Source organism: Aptenodytes patagonicus, chromosome 5 (assembly GCF_965638725.1).
Source record: "Aptenodytes patagonicus chromosome 5, bAptPat1.pri.cur, whole genome shotgun sequence".
In the NCBI taxonomy this organism is placed as follows: domain Eukaryota; kingdom Metazoa; phylum Chordata; class Aves; order Sphenisciformes; family Spheniscidae; genus Aptenodytes; species Aptenodytes patagonicus.
This window is the reverse complement of record NC_134953.1, coordinates 39104930-39128568: the sequence shown is the minus strand read 5'-3', so window position 1 is coordinate 39128568 and position 23639 is coordinate 39104930. Positions and strand designations below refer to the sequence as shown.

At 53.4% G+C, this 23639-nt stretch overlaps 3 protein-coding genes across 5 annotated transcripts in view; 1 reads left to right on the top strand and 2 right to left on the bottom strand.

Annotated features, from left to right (window-relative positions):
- Positions 1-839: 839 nt before the first annotated feature.
- Positions 840-2354, bottom strand: DDIT4 (DNA damage inducible transcript 4). The gene is made up of 2 exons (XM_076338167.1): positions 2248-2354; positions 840-1993 (listed from the first exon to the last, which is right to left on the bottom strand). The coding sequence occupies exons 1-2, from the start codon at positions 2342-2344 to the stop codon at positions 1518-1520; spliced, it is 573 nt and encodes a 190-aa protein (XP_076194282.1). The 5' UTR covers positions 2345-2354; the 3' UTR covers positions 840-1517.
- Positions 2355-8193: 5839 nt separating this feature from the next.
- On the bottom strand, positions 8194-15197 carry ANAPC16 (anaphase promoting complex subunit 16). Its single transcript, XM_076339433.1, has 4 exons — positions 15142-15197; positions 13210-13367; positions 10939-11013; positions 8194-9051 (listed from the first exon to the last, which is right to left on the bottom strand). The coding sequence occupies exons 1-4, from the start codon at positions 15195-15197 to the stop codon at positions 8936-8938; spliced, it is 405 nt and encodes a 134-aa protein (XP_076195548.1). The 3' UTR covers positions 8194-8935.
- Positions 14976-23639, top strand: part of ASCC1 (activating signal cointegrator 1 complex subunit 1) — a 42834-nt gene continuing 34170 nt past the window's right edge. Inside the window, exons 1-5 of one of the 3 annotated variants that reach the window (XM_076339432.1) lie at positions 14976-15025; positions 17007-17131; positions 18359-18458; positions 19393-19490; positions 20950-21128. In XM_076339432.1, the coding sequence (XP_076195547.1) occupies positions 17020-17131; positions 18359-18458; positions 19393-19490; positions 20950-21128 (489 nt within the window). In that variant the 5' untranslated portion in view covers positions 14976-15025; positions 17007-17019. Of the gene's footprint in view, positions 15026-15339; positions 15817-17006; positions 17132-18358; positions 18459-19392; positions 19491-20949; positions 21129-23639 lie in introns of those variants that run through there. The other 2 variants (XM_076339431.1, XR_012995460.1) reach the window with 2 other exon arrangements.

Here is a 23639-nt window from a genome sequence, read left to right as displayed (position 1 = left end):
ATCCCCAAAATTTTAAAGGACCCCCCCCCCTTGCACAATGTGGCTTTGTAAAGGTATGTTTCCAGCTGTACCCGCCCAGCACCACTTGTTGCTCTGATTGCTCCTAGGTGGTATTCACATGAGTGAGCAACCTCAGCTCCAAACACTCCGGTTGTGCATTGTCCTTTTCAGAAACAACTTTTTTAGTGAAAATTTTCATCAAAAGTCAGTGTCTGTCCACAGGTAAAAAAAAAACAAAAACAAACCACCACCCAACAACAAAAGCTCAAGCCAGAACAAACTTGCATTTGAATGGAAATATTTTTTTTTCAGGCTGGTTTTATCCCCCACACCTTCCACCAGGTTCTTCATTTGCCAAGCAGCTTAATTACATGTTAGTGAAAGCCTTTTCTCTAATTGCAGGCTTGGGTAATTGGTCTCATTTTTGCAGAGTGTGTTTGGAGTTGGGGAGCATTCCCCCTGGCAGGTGTGACCCTCCCCATCTCCCTCCCTTGCAATTTTAGCCAATTCTCCTGATTTTCTGCCCAAACCCCCACCCCCCCGTAGCTCCCAGGGGAGGAGCAGCAGCCCCTTGCTGGGCTGCCAGGGCCCCCCTCCCCAGGCAGGCACCTGGCCACCTCAGGGGCCTGACTCAGCTGCCCCTGAGTCACAGCCCCATGACCTGCAATTAGGAGTGGGCACAGCAGGATTCCCCCCCATTCCCAAAACATTCAGCTCCCACCACAAGGGCCACCCTGCCAGGGAAAGGCTTCCTGAAGATGCCAGCAGGGATTTCAGACCAGCTGGGAGCAGTTGCATCATCCCTCTCTGGCCCCGAGTGACAACAGGGAGACAGCAGGTTATCAATTAAGACAGCTTTTATTAGAAAAGTAAAAAAAACCCACCCCGACACAATTGCATAGGAAGTCCTGCACTTGAACATCAAGTGTATGAGTGTAAACTGTAACCAATGAAGCGCCCACAGCATGTCACAGCAAGGGGTCCTGCCCTCCGTCCCCACATCACCTCGCACGCCCCTCTCCCACCACTTTCTCATGATCAAAGACACAATGTGATTTCGAGCCCCCCCTCCTGCCTTACTGGGAGCCCACACAGAGCCACCCAGGTGCCAGCAGTGGGGTTGTCTTCCATCCAGACCCACAGCCCAGCTGTCACTCACTCCCACACACACCCTCCCCCAGAAACCCCATTGATTACAATCCTTGTTACAAAAAAAACATGATTAATCAGCCAACAGGAGGAGACCACCTGCCCCCCAGCAGCCCCGCTGCTGCATCACCACAATGATCCCACAATCATCAACAGTGTGAAGCGACCTCTGCCTGGGTCCCGGTCCACTCCACATCAGGGACGCCACAGCACAGGTGGGCACCCCACGGGGACCTCCGCCTGCCCAAACTACTTCCACCTACAGCCCTACTCCAGCCTAACCTAAACTACAGCAGCCTCCAGGAGCCGCCACGCTCTAACCAGCTCTTCCAAAGCACTTGGGTAAGTCACTTCTCCAGCACAGCCCGTCAGCACTCCTCTATGAGCAGCTGCTCGGAGCTGTACAGCTTCTTCTTGATGACCCTGAAGCCCGTGCTCAGCTTCAGCGGCGTGAAAGCTGGCCCCGAGGTGAAGAGTCCCTGGATCTTGGGCCAGAGACTGGAGTCCAGCCGGAGCACCAGGGTGAGCTGGAAGGTGGGCACCACGGCGGGGTCCACGGCGATGTGCCCCACATCATGGCAGGCCTTGCCGTGCTCCACGCAGAGGTCGAGGAGGGCCCCGCGCAGCCCACAGGGCTCGCTGCAGGCCAGGCGCAGCAGCTCCGTCCTCACCTGCGCCAGGAGCTGGGCCGGCATGAGGAGCCGGGAGCAGCGCTTGGCGCCCAGCGGGGCTCTGCCCAGCGTGGCCTGGACCAGGTCCATCAGGTTGGCGCACAGCAGCTCATCCTCGGGGTCATGCAGCAGGTCCAGGTCCGGCAGGGAGGCCCCCTCGGCATACTCGGCATCTGCAGAGGGGAGAGGAGGCAGGTCAGCACCGGGCCCGCGGGGAAGGGTGGGCTGGGGCGCTGCTTGGGGACAGGCCGGGGTCTCAGGGTTGCGGGGGGGGACGGGACGGACGGCAGACATCGAGCCCGGGGGTTGGGGGGGTGTAACTGGGGCACAGGGGCTGGGCACAGCACCCCCCACCGCCCCTCAGGGACCCTCAGCCACCTCCCGGCCCCTCAGAGGGACCCCAGGCCCCTCGGGAACCCCCACTCACCTCCCTCCGAGCCGGAAGCGCTGCCCAGCGACTCGCAGTCGGAGGTCTCCAGGCGGCCCCGCTCGCCGCCCGCCAGCCGCTCCCACAGCCCCGGCATGGCGATGGCGATGGCGATGGCGCCGCCCACGCCCGCTCTGCTCCGCCAGCCGCCGGCCGGCCGGCTTATATCGGGGCGGTGCGGGAGGCCCCGCCCCTCCAGCCCGCGCCCGCCAATGGGAGCGCGGGGCACGTCCGCGGCGTCTCTCCTGCCCGGTGACAGCGGGAGGCCCCGCCCGCTTCCCCTCGCTCGGCCCCGCTCGGCGCCGCTCGGCTCCGCTCGGCTCGGCCCCGATCCGGACCCGGCCCGGGCTCTGCAAACGGCGCCGGGGGTTGCATCAGGAGGGCCGGGCCGGGCCGGGCCGGTGCAATCCGCCCGCCGCTCTCGGCAGCGCCCGCCGGGCTTCCCCGGCCGCCTGCCACCCCCTCAGGGCCTGGGCCTCAGCCCCAGCCCCCACCTCAGGGCCTGGGCCTCAGCCCTGGGCACCCCCTGAGGTCCTGGCCTGGGCCTGGGCCTCACCCCGGCACCCACCTCAGCGCCCGGCCTGGGCCTGGGCCTCACCGCAGGCACCGGCGGGGCCAGACCCCATCCCGGGCCTCGCCGCTTGGCCTCAGAGTTCTGGTGGGGACAGCAGCGGCAAGGGGGACACATGCCGTGGCCGGTTTGTGCCCTGTCCCCGCCGTTCCCCGACCCCTCTCTGGGCTGTGAAATGGGCCCCGGCTGGCACAAAACCGGATGGCAGGTGACGGGGCCGCGGGGGTTTTCATATGTGTTGTTTTTAACGTGCCCGCTGATCACCCTCATTTTCCAGGCAGTGTTTGCGTGGTGAGCACCGGCAGGGCCTGATCCTGCTGCGAGCGGCAGAGGCAGCCCAGGCACGGGACGTGGCTGACTCGCGTTCGCTGCTGCCCTGCTTCGGGTTGTAAACCAAGCCCAGAGCCCGAGGCGCTGTGAGTGATCGGGGTGCCAGTGTCCCATTAGCTGGCGTTGTCCGAGTTTCTTAAGAAACTAAGGGCTGTTGGAGTGAAACGTGTTAAAAATCGGAGAGTGCTGAGGGGGGCGAGAGCAGGGCACGGCCAGGCTGGGACGGGGGATTTTGTTCAGTGCCAGGCTGGGGGTAACCCCTGTCTGCCTCCCCCAGTGGTCCCATAAAACTGGGGTGAGACGCCATCCTCCTCCGAGCCCTCTGCTCTGGAAGCGTGTTCCTCCCCCACAGATCTGTGCGTGCCTGCCCCTGCGTACGTGACCTTTCCAAAGCCAGACCCTGAGGAGCACGGGGAGCCGAAGGCCCATTAATTGGTGATAAGGGGCTTTGTTTGTCCTCCCGCCACGCTGCCTGCGGCTTTATCGGAGGAGCTGAGCACACTCTGAAGTCACTCCGGGAGCTATCTTGGGTACTGTCCTTCCTGAGCAGAGATTGATAACAGCCCGGCGGTAAACACATCGGAGAGCGAACGCTGGCCGAGGAGCGAGGGGGACAGGACCCCGCACCGGTGTCGTGCCTGCCACCTGTGACCTCCGCGGTGGGGGGGACGGGGACAAATTCTCCCACCCAAGAGTTGCAGGGCGGCGGGTGCAGAGGGTCCGGGCACCCCACCAGCAGCTGTAGTGGTGGGGAAATTGCTTTTTAGGGGTCAAAGGAGAAGTGAGGCTTGAATCCGTTGCCATTTCGGGAGCGGAGGTCCAAGCCGGGGGAGTGGGTGGCATCTTGGGGAGCAGTGGGGAGGAGGGGATGTGCGGGGAGCTGGGAACAAGCCCTGGCTTGCGCCTGCGGCATGCAGGGCTATTGCTCTGCTTTTCGGGACAAAAAATGAACAAACCCCAACCCCAGCTGTTAAAAACATACACTGATATTTGCGCACTCGCTGTGCAATACAGCAAAATATGCACATAGGCGCTCGGAAACAGTTGGATTGTGCTTGGGATCCTGTTTTTAACAAAATCTAGCTCGTGGGTTTTTTCTCCCCACAACCACCAAGTCATCGGTACGAATGCTCGCTGGCTGAGGCTGAAAATAGATGAGGAACTGTTGGCTTTGGGGTCAAAACAGGGGGAAAACAGCAACTAAACGAAAAAGAGGTACAGGACCACAGGGAAGGCGCCTTGCTAAAAATAAGCTTGAATTCTGAAGCCGAGCATAAATATTTTTCTTGCTTTGCCATAACATCGCCTGGTAGGCAGGGGAGCAAGCAGCCTCTGGTGTGACAGCAAGTTTTAAAGTGAAATGTAATTTTTTATCTCTGAAAGAAAATAATCCTAACGTGATGCTGGGTGCTCGCGCTTCTGCTGGGAGGGGAGGCGTTGGGGGGCTTGCAGCTCGTTTTCCTTCCCAAAAGAGACTGCGACCCGGGCTGCTCTTCTGCAGCAGAGCCTCTAGAAATGGTTTGTGGCTAGAAAGCAGAGTTTTAACTACAGTATTAGTAATCCCTGTTCTTCCCCTCCCCAGGTACTGCTGCTGGCATAAAGCCAGCACGATTTTTGTGGCCAAGCAGTGTGTCTTTCCCCCCGACCTGCCGTCCTTTCTGGGGAGAGCAGAGGGGGCTTCAGGATGATGGATGAAACTTTCTGGACAGCCTGTTCCAGGCCGGCTGCGCCTTGTGGGACCCCCCCCGATGATGAGCTCTGCTCAATCACTCCGATTTCCAGCCTGGACGGCTTTGCAAAGGGTTAAGCGGGAGCCGGCGGGGGCGGCTGGCGTTGGGGAGGGTCCTGGCTGGGCCCCTGCCCGGGATGTGCTGAACTCAGCGGTTTTGCAGGGCTGCAGGGGGAGGGGGCTGGGGAGGAGGAGGAGGAAGGGAGGAGATGTACAGCGGGGGGGAGGCGGGGTGGGCTCAGTGAGTGCCTCGGTGCACGTCGGGTGCAAACCGTGCCCCACGTATGCCGGGGGGGCAAATTCCTGCCCCATGGGGTGGCTGCCACTGCCCTTGGTGTAGTCCCTGTCTTCACGTTGGTTCCCAGCAGCTCCGTGACCCCAAAAACCACTTTTAGGTAGATTTACACATTATTTTGGCACGCAATCACTGGCCGGGGTTGGCACAGAGACTGGTGTGATCCTGTGTGTCCAAGCATTCATGTGGGGAACATAACGAAAGGCCTGAGCTGGGGGGAGGCCGCGGTTTTCGGGGTGTCCCCTAAGTGCCTGCAGGGTGGGTGTCCTCTGCACCCTCTCTGGCCCCGTCCTCGGTCACCAGGTCCCTGGTTGTGGCAAGGGGTGACGGGCACACGAGGGGTGACCCCGCACATCCTCCGCCACCATGCGGAGCCCGTGGCCAGCTCTAACAGGCGAGCTGAAGGCCGCGGGCTGGGTGGGACGCCGCGGCAGGTCCCGGCGTGCCACCGGCCGGGCAGGTCTCTGCCGCAGCCAAACTTTTCGGGCCCATCTCTCGCCCCCGGGACAAGCAGCTGCAGGCAGGCTGCCTGCCCGTGACGTGCGGGAGTCAGGCGGAGAAACAAGGAACGTGCGTCCGAGGAGGACAGTGGATGGGTTTTGGCAGCCGAGATGCCGAGTGCCGGGTCGGCGATGTGCCGTTTGCAGGGTGGGGGCTGTGAAATTCACCTCCCCTTGGATGCTTTTGCCCCATCCCAGGCAAAAGCCAGGAGCCGGTGTTTTGCCGGGGCTGCCGGGGTGCTGCCCCACGCTCCCGCATCCTCAGCGGGGGGAGAGGCCCTCCCCAGCCGGGTGTTTTGGCCAGGCGGCAAGGCGAGCGCGTGTCTTGGCGCCGTCCCCAGCGCTGGGGCCGCGGCCAGCAGCGCGAGGAGCTGGGGAGGGGAGGCGGGAGCGGGCCCTGCGCGCCGGTACATAACGTTCTGCTGCGAGCACCCACAGGAAAACCAACCAGCAGCCCTGAACGGGGCTCTTTGTTCAGCTTTTTTTAATCTTCCCTCCCCGCATCAACTTTTGCTCGCAGCTGACAGGCTCCCTTCCCCCTGCCGCTCCGCTCCCAGCTGCAGCCTCCAAATAGCCCCCGAGCTGCTCGCCAAGCCCCCCCGTGATGCTGCAGAGACCCCTGAGGCGAGGGGGGACGGTGCTTCAAAACCCGAGGAGGAATAGTTACTGCCAGCTCTGCCCCAGAGATCTGCAAAGCAGAAATAGGGCAGCTGGGGAGTTTCCAGCTGCCAGGGAAAACCTGCGTTTGGAGGAGGGGGAGCGCAGGGTTGTTTTTTTTTTATCTTACCGTGCAGCAATCCCTCTGGTTTTCGCCGCCTTACATAAAGTGTTTACTGAGCGGGAGGAGGGAACGGCCAACAACATGTTTTTGCATTTGTAGTACTGTACAGGGTGAACTTTTCACTTCCTCTCAATGGCTCTCACACATGTGTCTATTTTGGTGCTGGGCACACATACAAACAAGCCATGTACGGCACGGAGCCGGGGCCGTTCCCTGCTCCTGCTCTGTCCAGCCACGAGAGCCCGGCACGCCGCCGAGAAACAGCTGGAAAACAAGGAATGGGAGGAGGGCGAGGAGGGGCTGCCCCAGGGAAATCTCAGCCCTGCTGTGTTTCGGACCCTTCAGCACGCGGCGGGCTCGCGGGGAGATCCGGGCAATGCTTGGGCACCACATCCTGTCGGTAGGGCCGCAGGCGCCGATCCCCTGGCGTCCCCGGAGGGCTGGCGGAGTGGAAAAGTTTCAAGTTGAGCAGTAAAAAGGAAAGGCTCTTTCTGCATCCGATTACGCCGGTTGCAGCACGTAGGGTCGGCGAGTGGGTGGGACTTGGCGCGAGCGAGGGGGGTTTGGGGCGCTGCTGCGTGGTCGGTGGCAGAAGGCGCACGGCTCCGTTCCTAAACCCCATGACGTTGTCTTGATACGGGGGTATTTTTGGCAAGTTTGGCCAAGGTAAGTTTAGGTGGCTGGAGTAAGCAGGATTAAAAATAGATGATATAAAACAAGTTGACTATCGAAACGCTCCATTCTTTTCAAAATAACCCCATCTGGGATGGAGTTTTAATACCAAATGCCATCACGTTTAAAGCAATACTGGCCGAGGACCCGCTTACTGTGCAGGAGGCCCCCGCAGAGCAGGGGCTGGCGGCCCTCCAGGTCCGGGGAGGAGGTTTTCCGGGCCTTGCATGGGGGAGGCGGCGCGGGACACGTCTCAGCCGAGCTGTAGCCTTACGTGAGAACGCCCGTACACGGTTTCAGAAACGGTACAGTGAATTTCCACGGGTGCGGAGCTGGAACTGGGGCTTCATCTGCAGACCGGGGTTGGCTTTTGGGCAGTGTGTGGCTCTGGATCACGAAAAGCTGACTCTGCTACTAGAACTAATTTATAAACAGAAACAAACGCAGAACGTGTCTGCATATTTTTTCCCCTTAGTTTTAGCTAACACAAATTGCTGGTGATATAACTAAGACGGGGGTGGATTCAAATTAATCTGTTTCAATCCAGATGTGGCTGGACTGAAATAGTGAGTAAAAATAAAATTGTCTCATAAATAAGACGTTGAAAATGGAAGAATAAGGCATCTGGAGCAGTAAGTCGTACAATTGCTTAAATACAGCGCTGAGCCTATCCCCCTGCTGGCTAGCAAAAACGTGGTGTTAAGGCTCTAATCAATGGAAAATTAACATGTTGAAATGGGTATGCCAGAAAATGGAAATCCAGTTCCCCTCAAGAACAGAAGTGAAGTACAAACAAAAAACAAGATGATTAAAATGGATGGATTTAAAGACGGGTTTTCTGCTGGCAGAGTTAAACCAGGATTAAAATCTGATTTAAATCAATCCACTTTTGAGTGTAAAGCAAGTGTGGTTTGGTTCCTCTCAGAGGGGTTTTTTAAATGGAACTTAAGTTGACCATCGTAACAGCCAAGCTGCCTCTGAGCTTCGTTAAACCTCCTGCTACCTACCGAACAGCTGATTGTTCCTTTCATCAGACCCCCCCGCACCAAGCTTTGAAAAGACAAACGGTTTCAAAGACAGAATTATTTTATTATCACAGAGCAATCTAATACATAATAAAGAGGAGAAAGAGTTTCAGGGTATTAAAGATAGAGCTTCTGCATTAGAGAGCAGCGTCCTACCAGCACTCGCTGCGCAGACACAAGAGAAGCAGCAATGGAGAGAAAACAGCTTCGGCGGTACACGAGGTACCTCTGGAGAAAGCGTCACCGCTTGCCCCCTCTCCACCGACCCGGGACAGTTCTCGTCCTGTTCATCCCCCAAAACAACGGCTAGGGCTGAAGAGCCTTTCTGGCAGGGCATCCTGCCTCTGCTCTAGAGAGGCCCGGCTCGAGTGGCAAAGATGCAGGCTTCCTGGCCCATGGGTCACCCAGTCCTTCGGCCACGTGCCAGGGAAAGGCCAGACTGGGTTACTGTGTTGCTTTCCCCGCCGCCGCACTCTAAGTCTTCCCTCCTCTGTAAACAGTAAGGTGATTCTCCGAGTTCTGTAAAACTGATCCTACCTTCTAAGTTACAGAAACTGAGCCCTGCCAGCCTGTAACGCTGCAGATGACTTAAAGAATCCTGTCATTTCCATTTACTGGCAGCTTTATGGGGGATCCCCACTCTCAACTTAAAAAAAAAAAAAAAAAAAAAAAAAGCCCAGTCCTGCCGATGCAGCTGTCAGCATCCTGATAAGTGGGGGTGTGTTTTGAAGCCAGGCCGGAGAATGTTTTTCTTCTGCTCCCTGACAGCAGCGATCCAGACAAGCTCAGCCTGAGGAGGGAGTGAATCCCAGGAGCTGCTCTATTGGCTTGTACCTCCACTCATCTGCCTCCAGCTCTTCCACCAGACCGGCTAGTTTTTCCATCCGCGCGACTTGTTGATCTGTGAGAAGTTCAAAGGTAACTGTGGTTTGCAATGACAGCGCAATTAAACCTTTCAATTAGATGCAAATTCCCAGCTGTCAATGGGGAACAGAGTAGAATAAAACCCACCGAGCTGATCTGAATACAAACCCACTCTACACGACGCCCTGTGCAAACGGCGAGACCTCGCCAGATCACAGGAGAAAGCAGGGACAGGCTTTTCTGCCTCGTCCAGCGCTGAATGTGTATTTACCCATCCCTGCCCGTGCTGTGTAAATTCAAGTCCTAACAGGGAAACACGAGGCTGATTAGTGTATGGGGGTGAAAACAGGATGAAGCTCATTTCTTTAGCATAAATATTTATAGTGCAAAAGAACAGAGAAGTTCAGAGAGCTTGGTCAGCCCACGGTAGAGCTGGGTACAGCGTGAGGAACTCCTCGTTTTAATGAAGGTCCTTTGAGGAGGACCTGGATGACTGTAGCAGAAAGGCTCTGCAATGAGAGCATGCTAATGACACGAAGGTCCCCGCGGAGAGATGGGCTGCCTCCCTGGGGATCCCCAAGACAACATGTTCCTCTCAGCTTTATTTAAAACTGGTTGTACGTTGGGCACGCAGGCTCCATTTTCAATTAAATTAGCTGCAGTGGTGCCGAGATGAGAACAGCCGTTCTTCTCTTGGCTCTGCTGGAAGTTTAACAGCGCAGCGGCCTCTTGGAAAAACGGCCCACTACGAGCCGACTTACTAGCAAGAGGCATAACATAAAATGCGCATGATTTATGCTGACTGCGGCAGTGAGTGCTTTTAAGACGGACTGTTCTCACTCCACCTCCCGCAACTGAGTGCTTTTGGGAACTGTCAAACAAACAAGCCAAAAAACGATGACCTCGATCTTTTTTTAAGCCTTTCCCCTTTCTTACAGGGAGGCGACCGGTGCTCCACAAACCAGTTTCAAAGGCTGGTGCTTATCAGGGTGCCCGTCCGTGCAGCAGCCCCGGTAGCTACAGCCGCAGTAGCGCCGGAGCTGTGGAAACAATGGCTCTGAAGTTCGGCTTTGCTTTTCGGTTCAGAAATACAGGATCATGGCCTTGCAAGCTGCTGCACGCCTGCAGACCTCCTCCTGACAACCCTTGCCGGCAGAGGACAGGAAACCGCTCCGGTCTGAGACAACACGTGGAAGTACCCATTCTAGCTGACAAGAGGTGGGGACCAGAAAGGATGTGACCCTCAAGCAGCAGACACGATCTGGTGCTGAGCTCTGCCCAACATCTTGAGAACGAAAGCTGCCATGCAGTCAAGCCCATCGTTCAGTCACAGGCACCTGGGCGGCCGGCGAAGGCCCCAGGAGGGAAGCAGAAGTTCAAACAAGACATAAGGCTCTTTCTTGGGGAGGTAGGGAGTGGAGTCAGCCCCGTCATGCCACGCCAGGCACCTGCATGTTTGTCTCCCGAGCACCTCTGGAAACCTCGAGCACCTTTGGAAACCTCGCTTGACCCTGCCAGTGTCATTAGGGCTCAGCAGAGAAACAAAGGTGGAATCAAGTGTCTCTTTGCCTGAGGCCAGAGAGACAGTCAGCGCTGGGCCAAGATCAGAGCGTGGGCGTTTCCTGCCCATAACCTCCTCTTCTGGCCTCACCTCTTGTCAAGGCAGCGCGGCTCACAGCGATGGAAAAACAAGCTTCGAAAGGCACAGCCTGTTCCCACCCAGGCTGTGTGGGTTCCCATCGCTTTGCATAGAGCTTGCAAAAGGACTCAATGATGGTCTGACTTAGCGTTAATTCGCCAACATAAAAGGCTATTCTGCTTTTTTGTGGTCGGCACCCGAGAACATGTCAGCCTTTTCTCCGCGCTCCCCTGCCATCTTCCCCGATCAACATGCAGTTAAAATAGAGGGCGCTTCGGTGCTTACCGTGTTTCACTTGCTTTAATGTAGATGCAACCTGATAGCTGAAGACAGATTCACAGAGGAATCTTTCGGAGCCATCTGTAAACAGAAAAAGGGAGGTGGTTTAATCTGAGAGTTTTAAGACTGAGCAGCCTTAACTCAGTGCCGCCGACCTTCTATTTTTATGTTTGAGGTGTGGGTTTCCCCACTTGCCTCATTCTGACACTTTGTCCTGCGCCGAGTGCGCAGCGCTCCGGTTTCTGGCCCGTACAGCCCCGCGCTCAAATCCTGTGCGGGGCTTTGGCTGGCTCCCGGTGCCGCTGGGGAACGGCTGTGCTACCTGGGAGACATCCCGGCTCATATTCTGTTACATCCCCTCTGTCAAGCAATTTTAGTCCATTTTAAATAAAGGTAAGCTAAGGAGAAGCCAGCTAATATTATGGCAGTCTCCGACTCCCTCGGGGCTCAGACGCTTGTGTCCTTATAATGCTTTATGATTTCCCACAGGCTTAGACTATAACCCCGCATAAAGGATTTCAAGTAATGTGTATCTTGCCATCTAAATCAGTAACTGATCACACAACTGTCTCAGAAATAAAGCAATCTGGAATACGTAGCTAATTGTGTGCCAAGTACTGACATAGTTTATACTACTCCCTTCTAAAAAAACCCCAAAAAACCTACGGGTTTATTTAAAAACATGCGAGCTAGTTAAAGTAACAATAAAAATCAGTCAGTTAGTGGGGATTTTGAAGGGGAAACTGGTATGCAGCTACCCCACTAGCACCTGCCTGATGAAAGAATGGATGTATCACCTTTTATCTCAGAAATTAAAAAGCTAACTTAAAGCTTCCTGCGACAGGGACAGTGTTTAGTTGTTGCTGTCACCCAGAGCAGGCAAACTGCTGTGGTACTGGTAAACAGGTCAGCCCAAAGCAAATCAAGTAAAAGCTCCATGCCGTAAAAACGAGGAAGAGAAGCAATTTTAAAGACTAAGGGTAGCAACAGACCCCTGGCCCTGGAAAATCTAATCCGAAGCTGAACCCCAGGTAAGAGGGAAGAGTCGGAGTTCTGCCGTGCTCAGAGCATCCTCTCACAAGCTGCTGAAATGCTGTGTGTTGGTGCTGCCCCGTGCTATTTCCAAACATACCCTTTCCTCTCCTCCGACTCCCCAGCCCAGCCGTCCTGCCGAGTGGCTCTTGGGAGGAACTATTTGGTCTGTCTATTTGGTAACACGAAGTGCTTCATTATTTTAATTTGTTTTGAGGGCTCGTTAAGTTCTATGAGCAAGGCTTTAGTCATAATTACTTCAATAGACTGGCATATGGGCTCTAATGTGTAATAAAACCAGTCCTTAAACGACATAGCGATCAGTTCCCAGCTGCCCTGCGCTGCCGTGTTCGTCTCTACCAGAATGCAGTCACTTCTGAGCTGCAGGGCCACCCCAATGAACCTCAGGCTCATGCAGTCAAGTGTTCGGCATGGTGACACAGGAAGTTCAAGAGGAGCAGACAGACAGACAGACAGACCTTGGCTTAACCCTGTCATCTGGAGGACCTGCCCTTCCTCCCTCACCCAGAGCAGGGGCAGGGACATGCAGCTGCGACACGCCTGGGTCCTCCTTCAGGCAACCCTGACAAAGTGGGTGGCAGGGCTCGGGCACCCAAACGCAAGATGCCGCGCTGGATCAGAGCCCTGGCCCTCTCCTGGCCCTGGCCCTGGAGAAACGCCCTGACAAGAGTGAGCCCAAAAAGGGAAAACTTGAAGGATTAAAGGAGAGGTCTAGTCCTGATTTATCCCCTCGCAGACCTCTGCAGCAAAGGTTTTAACTTGGGTCAAGGGCAAAAGCAAGCCTTACGTTTCCTGGCCAGCAGGGATACAAGCTGCCTCCTGTACTAGCCCAGTCAAATCCAACCCCAGGACGCGTTTTGCCAAGAAAAATACTCCTGCCTCAGCTATCTTTACAGTAATTCCTGCCCGACATCAAAGGATTAGCTAACAATGAGCAATTAACACCGTCATGTTCTCTTTCAGGTAGATCGCTTCCTCATCTGAAGTGTTGTCATGGAGCTAAAAAACAGGTGACTGCCAGAAAAATCACTTCCTCATGAACAGCTGGTGGGAGAGCTGGGGCTGCTTGGGACCTACCCGAGCCCTGGTGCTTCCTTCCTCCCTCCCTCCAGCTTTTGCCAGCTAAAGTCCAAAAAGGCAGCGGGGTGCCAAGCTCGGCAACTCCCCTGCAGGGCTGCCTGCGCACCAGGAGGAGCGGGGGAGGAGAAGGGCAGGAGCAATCACCTTCCAGCATCTCCCCAGCTCCTTTGGGATAAGTGAAGAGGGCTTTTCGGGGCGGCGCCAGGTCCGAAACGCTGAACCCTGATCCTGTTACAGAGCTGCCACTGACTCCGCCAGCTGAAGAGGATGAGGAAGAGGCTGCCATTTCACCCCGTCCCAGTCTGGAAGAACAAAAAGGGAGCAAAGCGGAGTTAGGAAGGGCGTCTCGGAGTTTCCCAGGGCACAAAGCCAGTGACCGCGCATGTATCTGACGGCAGATGAAGGCAGCGAGGTCCAGGAAGAGCCAGCGAGCACAGCTCTGGGCGGCCGCCCCCGCTCTGTGGCTCCGCAGCCTCAAAGCGCTGGTGGTTCCAGGCTGCCCTGCATGCGTGGGAGAGGCTGCCCGTGCCTGCTGCCTGCACCCGCTGTGGGGATGGGTGCAGTTAGCTGTTGCACCACGCGGTGGCACCCAGAAACTGAAGGTAACCCATGCTCTGACCCCTCGGACAAGGGGGCCTGGGAATTCAGCGGGACGATCGGAGTGTGCATAAAAATAACCTGGCACAGGTCGCCTGCCTGAATTCACTGGCCTTCAGCTGCCTGGCACTTTTCCTGCTCCCCAGGGTCATAAAAAGACTTTTTTTTTTTCTTCTTTTTTTTTTTCCCCCCCTTGTTTCCAGGAGCACGAACGTGGAAAAAGTCCTGCTGCCTCATAAAACCTGGAAGCCCGCAGGACTGCCAGTTCCAGTGCCACGTCCTGCACGAAGCCACGCTGTGCCTAATTTGCAGCAACTGTCTCTGCGATGCTCCAGATGTGCTTCTGCTTTTAAAATACTGCATTTGACCTAAAACAGCAAGGGCTGAGCATCCATCTGCCTGTACAGCACCAACCCGGTCGCCTCTTGCATACCCTTTTCTCAGCCTTGTTTTTAAGAGGTATTGGCTGTACATTTGTCATGACGGAGTACTTAAAACTTCTCACATACCTGACTGATAGTAAAAAAGCTGTCACTTGGCACTTATAAGTGACAGCACTTGCTACACCTCCAAACCGCTTATAAGCGCTTCCCAATTATCCCGACCATTTAATACATATCTATTATCCTACCTATTTAATACACTTCTGCAGACTCTTCAGGCTATGCAGACAGTACCTTTGGAAAGCACTCAAGGTTTTAGTGGAGAACATGGGTTCTTAAAAGGCTGTCGCAACTAGGAATTGTGTGTCCATTCATAGTTAAGCTCAAGGTTGTTTCATTTACTGCGTATAATACGAAACAGCAGCTTGCAGGAGGCTGGGGGCTTACAGGCTGCGAAGGAAAATGCCTGGATAAAAGAAACCTTTAATATGGCTACGATACATCCAGCAACACCTTCTTCAACAAACCTAGGCAGGCCCAGCGTCCAGCAACACCTTCTTCAACAAACCTGGGCAGGCCCAGCTCCCCGCTCGTGAGGGAAGCGAGATGACGCTTTGCACTGAAACGCCGCCAACCCGGGCTCGCTAGCCCGGCGGGCTCCTAGGTATAGCAGCAGGGTCTTTATTTTAAATAGGCTGAGACAAACACAAAGGAGGGGAACGGCAGGCCCGGACGAGGCCTGCACCCCTACCACCACCGCCCCAGGCCTGAGGCGCCGGCCATCTCGTGAGGAGGGGGAGCGGTGGGGATGCCGGCACTGCGCATGCGCCGCGGCGGCTCTTGCCGACACTCCCGCCCGGGGGGCGGCGGCCCCGGTAGCGCCAGGGCGCCTGCGCGCCGCGCCACCGCCCCATGCTCCGCCCCGCCCCTCCCTCTCGCGCCATGGCCCCTCCCCGGCTTCCGTAGCGAGCGGCTCCCCGGTGAGTGAGGCCCCCGGCGCCAGCCTCTCCCCCTACTCCCCTTCAGCCGAGCGCCCTTCTCCTCCCGGGCCGCCCCTCTCCCGCTCCCGGGGCGCGCCGGCCCCTCCGAGCCTCACCTGGGCGCCCGGACGGCTTGGCGCAGCCGGCGCGCGTGATCGCGCTCGCGGTGCATGCTGGGGCTGGCGCGAGCGTGCGGCCTCTTCCTGCTTCCGGCGGGGGGGGGGGGGGGGGCGGTGAGCGGCGGCGGCTTGGGGGGCGGCCTCCGGTGGGGCGACGTGCGAGGCCGAACGAGGGCTGCGTCCGGGGCCTTCCTCAGGGCTTTACACCTAGCGGTGTCTTAAAGCGCGGGGGCCTGCCGGTTCCCTGCCCGCAGCGCCCTGGAGGCTCGCTCGGTGTGGGCGGTGCCGAGGGCCGGCAGGGCTGTTGCGCCCCGGCTGCCGCTCGCCCCGCGTCTCCCGCAGGAGCCTGGCCCGATCCTGCGCCCGGGCTGCGGCCCCAGCTGCGTTGTATCTCCCGGGCACACGCCGTGGCGTGGCGTGCGCGTAGAGCCGAGACCCTCGTCGGGCTTTGCTAGCGTGGTGGGGCACAGTCGCGCCTGAGTCTTTAAAAGTCCTGTACCAAGAAATGGTGACACCGGCGCTGCAATTCAAAAAAGGAAAAGCAAGCCTGAGTGGAAACAAAAGCCCCCTCAGCAACAGGGTGTTTTTTCATGGCGTATTCCGTCTTCCCCTCTGCACAGTTCACATCTACACTTCTTTCCTTGAACTACAGAAATGCCGTCTTGATCAGGTGTAAGTTCAGGTGGTTGCAGGTCATTTCAGAAGGTGGGGCTTTCATTGAGGGGAAAAGCATTAACCTGAACCTGATGTCACCCCATATAATAAATCCGATTTAGGATAGCTTTATCTTCAAAGGCAAGCTCTTCATTTTTTCCTGTCAGGTTCTGTTGTAGTGGACAGGTAAATCTTCTGACAAAGGCGAATGTTCTGGTGGAGACTGTTTTCTGAGTAACAGAAATTTCTGTTTTAAAAACATTAAGGCAAACTGAGGTATCCAGCGTTAACAATTTCAGTGAACGTAGAAATCTAAGTACCGAAGATGTGAAGTCTCTGACAGATGACTGCCAGTTCTTTGGATCGTCCTGCTGCCTTTACACCATAAAATGTTCTCCACCGTAAAACGTTTAACTTGGTGCCCCGTGTTTCTGCTATCGTTTGGAATAATGCAGGGTAGCGTAAGCCTTCTACGCGTATGCCTCAAACTTACCACGGTGCTCGGAGGTGGAGAGCAGGAGGTGTAACCACTTACACTGGCCAGAGCACTTTGTTCCCCTTCCCCAGCCGCCTCCCGAGCAGATCCAGGGGGCTGGGTTTGCTTTTGAAAAGCACCTTAGGCCTTTGAGAAACTGGTGAGGATGGCAGATATTTTGAGAGAGGTCAGAGTTGTAGGGGATTCCTTGCAAGAGAGTTGTAGGGGATTCCTTGCAAGAGGCTGGGGTCTCTTTGGTCTGCAGCTGTGGAAAATAATGAGGAGAAACCGCTCAGAATCCTGAATGGTGCTAAGATGGCACATTGACTGAAGCTGGAGTGAGTTTTAGCTAAAACCTGTGAGTTTCAGGGAAAGCGGTGATCAGCTGCAGACTTCCTACAGGGGCAAAAAACCTGATGCTTCATTACGTATCTTACATGGCTTAAATTTCCCATTTTCACTTGATTGTGCTTTACAAGCTGTATACTTGTAAGTTCTCATAAAATTAGTCTTTGAACGAGTGACATAAGGTTTGAGAAGGTATTGCTTTTCTGAAATTTCTCATGTATATGTATAGGAGGAGTTACTGCTCTTCTGGAGGTACAGACCTTGCTCTTTATTGCTGAGCCCCTCAGAGCTCCCCCGATGCCTCTTACAAATTATCCACCAGGAAACATCAGAATTTACCTTTCCTTGGCATAAGTTAGCAAAGCTGTCTTTGTTTTTGCATTAGGAGGAGGAGCAGGATGGACGTTCTGCGGCCTACCCTGATAAAGATCGGGGGGCGAATATACAGGAAGAATCTCATTCAAGAGCAGGCCTACCAGCACGAGGAGGAGGAGGAGGATTTCTGTGCAGGTAGAGTGCTGTACGAGGTGCTGTCAGGACATGCTACGGGTGAAAGCATCGACACTGGGGGCCTAAGGAACTCTTGCTGTTCTCTCTGATGTCTTTATGTGCTCAAGGACCTGCCCATGTGGGGGAGCAAGGTGTTCAAGAGGGAGAAAAATGCTTTGTGTTGGTCCCTGATGATCCTGCTGACCAAAGAGTGGACGTAATCCCGGTTACCTAATGTGGGTTGGGGTGACTGTGCTGCTGACTGTCAGTTTGCTTGCTGGCCGTGAAAGATCTCCAGTAAAAGGGGGAAACAAATTAGCTCTGTAGATCTGTTTTCCCTAGGTTCCTGAAGTCTTCTTTTCAGTAGTGTGATTATTTGCAGATATAGCAGGAGTGGAAGCTGCTCGCTAAAGATCCTCTGTCCTTGCAATGTTTGCCCCTTGAAGAACTGGCCTCTTATAATGTGGCTTTTGGAAGGTGTTACCTGTTTTGGGGGCATAATTCTTCCTGTTCTGATGTGTTTTACTTTATCTTTCTGCCTGTATGTTTGTTGTAGTTCTGCATGAGTTGTGGGCACAGAATAGCTCAGCTGTTATTTCTCAGATGGAAAGGGTTGTGGCTGTTGTGTCCTGTTTCTCCCTCCACCCTGCCTTTCAGTGGATTGAACAAAGCTTTAATAAGCTGCTTGCCACCCAAATTCCTCCCTGTATGTGTTGGAGAGGAGATAGAAACCGTGGCCTCTTTCTGGAAATCACGTTTGGTCCTAACAGGCACAACTGAATGGCCCACGGATGAAAGGTGCATCTATTCCTCCGTGCCGAGGGTGTGAGAATTTCTCTGTTTTCCAAAACACAGTACCTAAACCCTTGAACCAAAGCTATCCTCACCTTTTATTTGTATTCTTCTGCAACTTTAAATTCCTGCTCGGGTCTTTGAATGGGCTGGTGGCTTCCACCCTGCCAGGAGAAGAGGCCATTCCCACTGGGTAGTTGCACAACTTCAGCTGAGAGAAAACCTGGGCTGTAACTGCCGCTTTCCTACGCCTCCCAGCCCGGCGGATTTAGAAGCAGTCGTTATGTTTTCCAGAGCTGGTGGTAAGGTGAAATAAAAAGCAGTTAGCTGCAACAGAGGGGAGTCCATTTCTTCCTTTATTTAACCTTGGGAGAAGGCGGCTGTGAGACTTGTCCTACATCAAGCACTGCCAGACTTCACAGAGGTTGTACAAGGTCTGTTGTTTTTTTCTGGTAGGCCCCAGTGACTGCGCAGACGAACCCTGTGATGCCTTTGTGGTGGAAGAGACTGAGAAAGGCTTCCAGTGCAGAGTGGAGGTTCCCAGCCCCTTATACAAGTGAGCCTATGTGTTTCTGGTTTATTTGAGTTGCTGCTGGCTGGGGAAGCAGTTGAGCGCAGAATTTTTTTTTTGAGGTCAGGGTAAGCGCCAGATCTCCAAAATGTATTCCGTTTTGTGGATGTGGATTTTAGCATTTGGGAAGGGAAAATTGGCAAGGCCTTTCTAGTGCAGTTGGGCCACGCTTGACTCCTAGCCTTCCCTGTGGCAGAGACAGCAGGTGGTGCTTTCTTGCTGGCAGGAGAGTTTTTGAGCATCTCTTCCCTTGAACATAAAAGCATCAGGGAGGGTGGGAGAAGGGGAGGAAGAACTAGGGCGAGCAGCCTGGCAGGGGGAGTTTGTGAAAGCTTTGAGAGAAAGCACACACGGATGGAATTGACTATTGACTCCAATCTGATGTTTACTGGGAAGCCTGTGGTGTTCAAAGCTTTATCTAGTTATTTTTGACAGTTTTGTTGGTTGAATAGTTTTACTGAAATGTAGAGAAGGAAGAGTGTTCTGTTGTGTATTTGGGTGCTGGCAAATGACTGCCTTGAGCAAAGCAAAAAGCAGAAAAATAGAGCCCTTAGTTCTTCATCAGCTGGGGTAATGGGAAAAAGGGGTAACCCAGCTGACGAATAAGCTGTGGCAGGATGTGCTGGGCAGAGCTGTCATGGACCGACTGACTTATTTTAGTTTAAGCCAGTTGTGAACCATGGCTCAACACCATCCTGTGCTCCTAGGCTGGTCACGTGTGGAGTCCTGGGAGAAGCCTCTGTGCCTGGACCGGGTCCTGCGCGTGAGGCTGAGTGTCTGCATCCCTCTAGCACGGAGATACCGAATCTGGGGGGACCCAGCTGCCTGTGGCATGGTTAATCTGCTGGCTGGACACACTTGATGGAGAGTGGCCCAGTGACACGGAGTGAGTGACTCTCTTGCACTTTTATGCCTCCAGGTACATCATTGGGAAGAAAGGGGAAACCAAGAAGAGACTAGAAACAGAGACTCGAACCTCCATCAGCATTCCCAAGCCTGGAGCGGAAGGAGAAATTGGTGAGCTTTAACATGCATGAAATGGGTGTTCTCTCATCGGCGCTTGCACAGACACGATTTGAATGGGGAGGGAGCATAGGCAGTGTTTTTCCTTTAATTCCTGCTTCTGACGTGGCACTGACTCAATTTATGGCCCTTGGAAAATCACTTCACTTTTCTCCTGAGTTTATTTTCTCTGTCTATGTATCCTTATAAAGCAGCGTAAGGCTTTTTTGGGGGGAAAAAATATACATCTATTTTAAGTCTATAAATAGTCTCTCTGAAGTCACTTCTGGGCCTTAAATGACTGGCTTGAGGACTTCGGGCCTGAATGTGTTGGGGGTTTTATTGTTGTTTTGTTTTTAAATTAATACTATTTTCATTAATAACGAGCTGCAATATACATCCAGAAAAAATACCGTGTTGTATATTTATGCATGAAATAAACTTCAGCATCTGCTTTAATATGAGAAGTGTTTTGATGGCGTTGCTGCCTTTCTGGTGTTGTCACTTGATCCTGATAGGGAGAGCAGGCTTTCTTGTACCGTATGTTCCTTCTCATCGCTTCCAGTGACTTAAAAAGAAAGGAGGCGTTGCTCATAAGGGCTGGCCTGTGCAGGTTTCTGCCTGAGTGGATATCCGGAGGGCCCCTTACGCACGTTCCGGTGATAACTGGCATGGTGTACAGTTACGTTTGTGACAGAGCTGTGAGGAGTAAGTGACAGGGAGATCCAGCTGTCATTCTGCGCAGGAACATGGTAGCACTTCTCAAGAAGTGGATCTTGACTTCTTCCTGAGAACCGTGAAGGACTATTAGGAAGGTTGAGAGATATGGAAAACATGTAATAATAGGAAGCCAAGAAAATTTTGCTCCTTGCAGTTCTTTCCTTTCAAGCTCAAGTGTTCTCTGTCTGGTGTCTTGAAGTGCATCCACAAACGATATAGGCCATCTTGATCTTTGATAGATTTTCTTTTCTTTTTCACTTTGACTGTCTTTATGAAAAGTTGAAATAATGCTCTAGAAATCTAAGAGCTGCTGAAGTGATAGACTTTTAGTTATTGTTTTTTAGGCACTCAGAGCTGACTTTCTTGAGAGCAAAGGGATATTTTTGATGGCATCATCCTGTCTTTACAGAGGAAAGCACAGCCGTGTCAGGCATTTTAAGTCAAGCAGGGAGTCTGTCGAGATTTCCCTGTGCATGGTTGGGGGTTTTAATTCCTATCGCTTCTTCAGTGAGCCTGGGGCTAACAGTAGAGAGGTGCTGTTGTGCAGGTTTTTCTAATTCCTTCCTGGCATCTCCTGGATGAAATATTCTTACCTTCACAATATCCTCCAATATTGGTATTTTAAAGTGCATGGATAAATATCATGTGAAGTCATGATCCATTCAATTACTCTTTATTTTGCATGGGCATGGGTGTCGGTAGTCTCACTGTAGCTTCACAGAAACCAGACAGGTATTGCTTTGTTTCCTTGTAGTGATTACAGGGCAGCATCGCAGTGGTGTCATCTCTGCCCGAACGCGGATCGACGTTCTCCTGGACAGCTTCCGTAAGAAGCAGCCCTTCACACACTTCCTGTCCTTCGCTCTCAACCAGCCCGCCATCCAGGAGAAGTTCCTGCAGTTCAAGGAGGAAGTGTTGGAGAAATGCTCAAAGGTAAGGATTCACGTGAGAATTAAACTCAAGTGGAAGCCCTTCAGCAGAGTGCCGTTTCATTTATTGAAATAGCTTTTTGCTGTTTACCTTGAAGGCCTTATTCTATTCTATTTCCTAGGAATGTATTTTTAACAGGCCTTTTACTTAAGTTGGCGGATCTGCTGTGAATTTGTTGAGTGCTGTTGTGAAATCTTCTGGAAAGTGGAATGGCTTACTTAGTAAATTGTTAGTAAAATATTTTGTTCTCCTTAGAGATTTTCCTAGGTGGGAGGATCTAAGATTCAAAAGAGGGTTGGGGTTTTTTTTGGTGGGTGTTTTTTGTTTTTAATAGGAAAGCCACTAAATAATGTAGCGGACCTTTCTACATTTTATATGATTTCTACATAACCGTGAAACCAGGTAGGAATTCACGAGTTTGCTGCTGCTTCTATTTCACTTTTCTTTTGGTTACTGACAATGAAGGAGGATGGGTGTCACTACCGGAGCTGAGCGAGAAATGACTTGGTAGCACATGCCATCCTGCAAATCTAATCGCTTCCCTTCTTCCCCATGAGACCGTGCTGACAGTCCCTCCTCCTTACCTTCAGATCTTACACTGAGAGCAGCGGGAAATAGTTAGGCATAGGGAAATAAGGAACAGAATGAAGTGAAAGCTGTGTATTCCCTGGTTTATTTTAGCGTGCTTCTACTTTGGTAGAAGTGGTACGTCAGTGCACAGGGCCAGGCTGAGGAGAGGGAATGGTATTAAATTGCCATGTCCTCTGAGTGCTGGGAGGACATCTCTAGGCAAGAGAGAAGAGTTCCTCTTTGTGGCTGCTGCAGGTTAGATTGCGTACATGCAGCAGGGTTTTGTGGGCTGATATTATTACCTTCATGTCCGTCACTTCTGCTTGTGCCTTTCAAAGGGGAAAATATGATCTTGCAGATAGCACACCTGAAGAAGTTTAGATTCATGCTGTGGGTGTGAATTATCTGATATCTGGGGAGATAGGAGTTCTTGCTCAAGTTTTCGTCGTCACTTGCATGTCAGTTGCCTCACCTCTAAGAGCAGAACTGAGCTGGCTTTGCAGTCTTGTCTTTCCTGGCAGTTGTGATTTAAGTCCCTCTTCTCCACCCAGCTGCCTATTTCAATGACATCTCAGGAGTTCTCTATTACTCAGGTTTCCACCTGATGTTAAATACAACTCAAATTGGCCAATAGATCCAGGGATTAGCAACCAGTGCAATGCCATGAGCACCCTTTCCTCAGGCTAGGAAGATATCACTGTCTCAGTCGTCTATCCCCATTCGCCAGCAGCAGGTACCTTTATTAAAGGAAAGCCCTGAAGATAGGGGAATGGAAGCAGCCTGAGAAAGTGTTAGCTGGACAGAGAGTGTTGGACCTTGGGCTGGCGTCAGTGGTGGCCTGGCTCCCTCTGTCGGTTTCTAGTTCCAGTCCTTGTGGGGGGACACACCAAACCTACAGGGAGAGAAGCAGCTCTTTGCGGGGCTGGTAACTTCAGCACAGGGCTCTGGTAGTGGCTGTTCAAGCTGTTGGCCCTGGACTGAGACCACTGCTTTCAGTCTGGTGATTCTCTTGCCCTTTATCCCCTTCTAACTGGACTTAACGGCTGTTACGGTCCTTTCACTTGATCTCCCTCAACCTGTCAGTCCTTTCAAGCGTGGCTGGCCTTGCCCTGCTTGAAGTCTTGGCATCCTGGACTCCATTTACCTGGTCTTCCTCCTCCCTCTAGCTGTCTGCCAGCAGGTCCTGTGGATCTCTCTTGTCCTTCCCCATGGACAGCAAACCCAGATCTGCCTGCTGTGCAGGGCAGTAACCTCAGTGTCATCCCGTATGTCTTGCTGGGTTCAGGCTTCCAGGCTGTCTCAGTGTCAGGTGAATCCTTTAAGTGTCACATCTCTATGATGTGGCCTCTTTTATTCATCTTTGAATGATAGCAGCTTTGCAGCTAATGCAAAAGGCCATGCTCTCTTCCTGTGTTTTTACTCCTGCAACACTCTGGCCTCACACAGGACTCGCTCTTCTCCTTGTAGAGCACTCATTTTTCCTGCCTGCTGCTTTGGTCACATCTCTGCAGCCCTACATTGGCCCAGCCTCTGCTGGTGATCTTACTTGCTCTCCAGACCCCTCCTGATCTGTCTCTGTCACATTGTTTGTCTCTTGCTCACTTGTAAGTATCAGTTTGCATCCCTGGGTAGGCAGGGAGGTCTGCCATCCACTTAGAAACACTTTCATAAATTTATCTTGGGGCTTTCCCCAGTGTTGTCAGTCACATTCAGAAGGAGCTGCCTGGGAACATCTGCAAACCTTTGCGTGCTCCTTGTCCTAGAAAGCTGCAGAAACCCAAGCTTGGTCAGAGGAGTGCTGAGACCACTGCTGACCAGGCTAGTCATGTTAATTTTTCCTCCTCTTGCCTGACCTTCTGTCTCTCCTGCAGTGTTTTTGTTCTGTGTCTGGATGGCACTGAGTCCTGTAAGGCTCTGCTTCATGGTTAGGGATCCTGCAGTGTG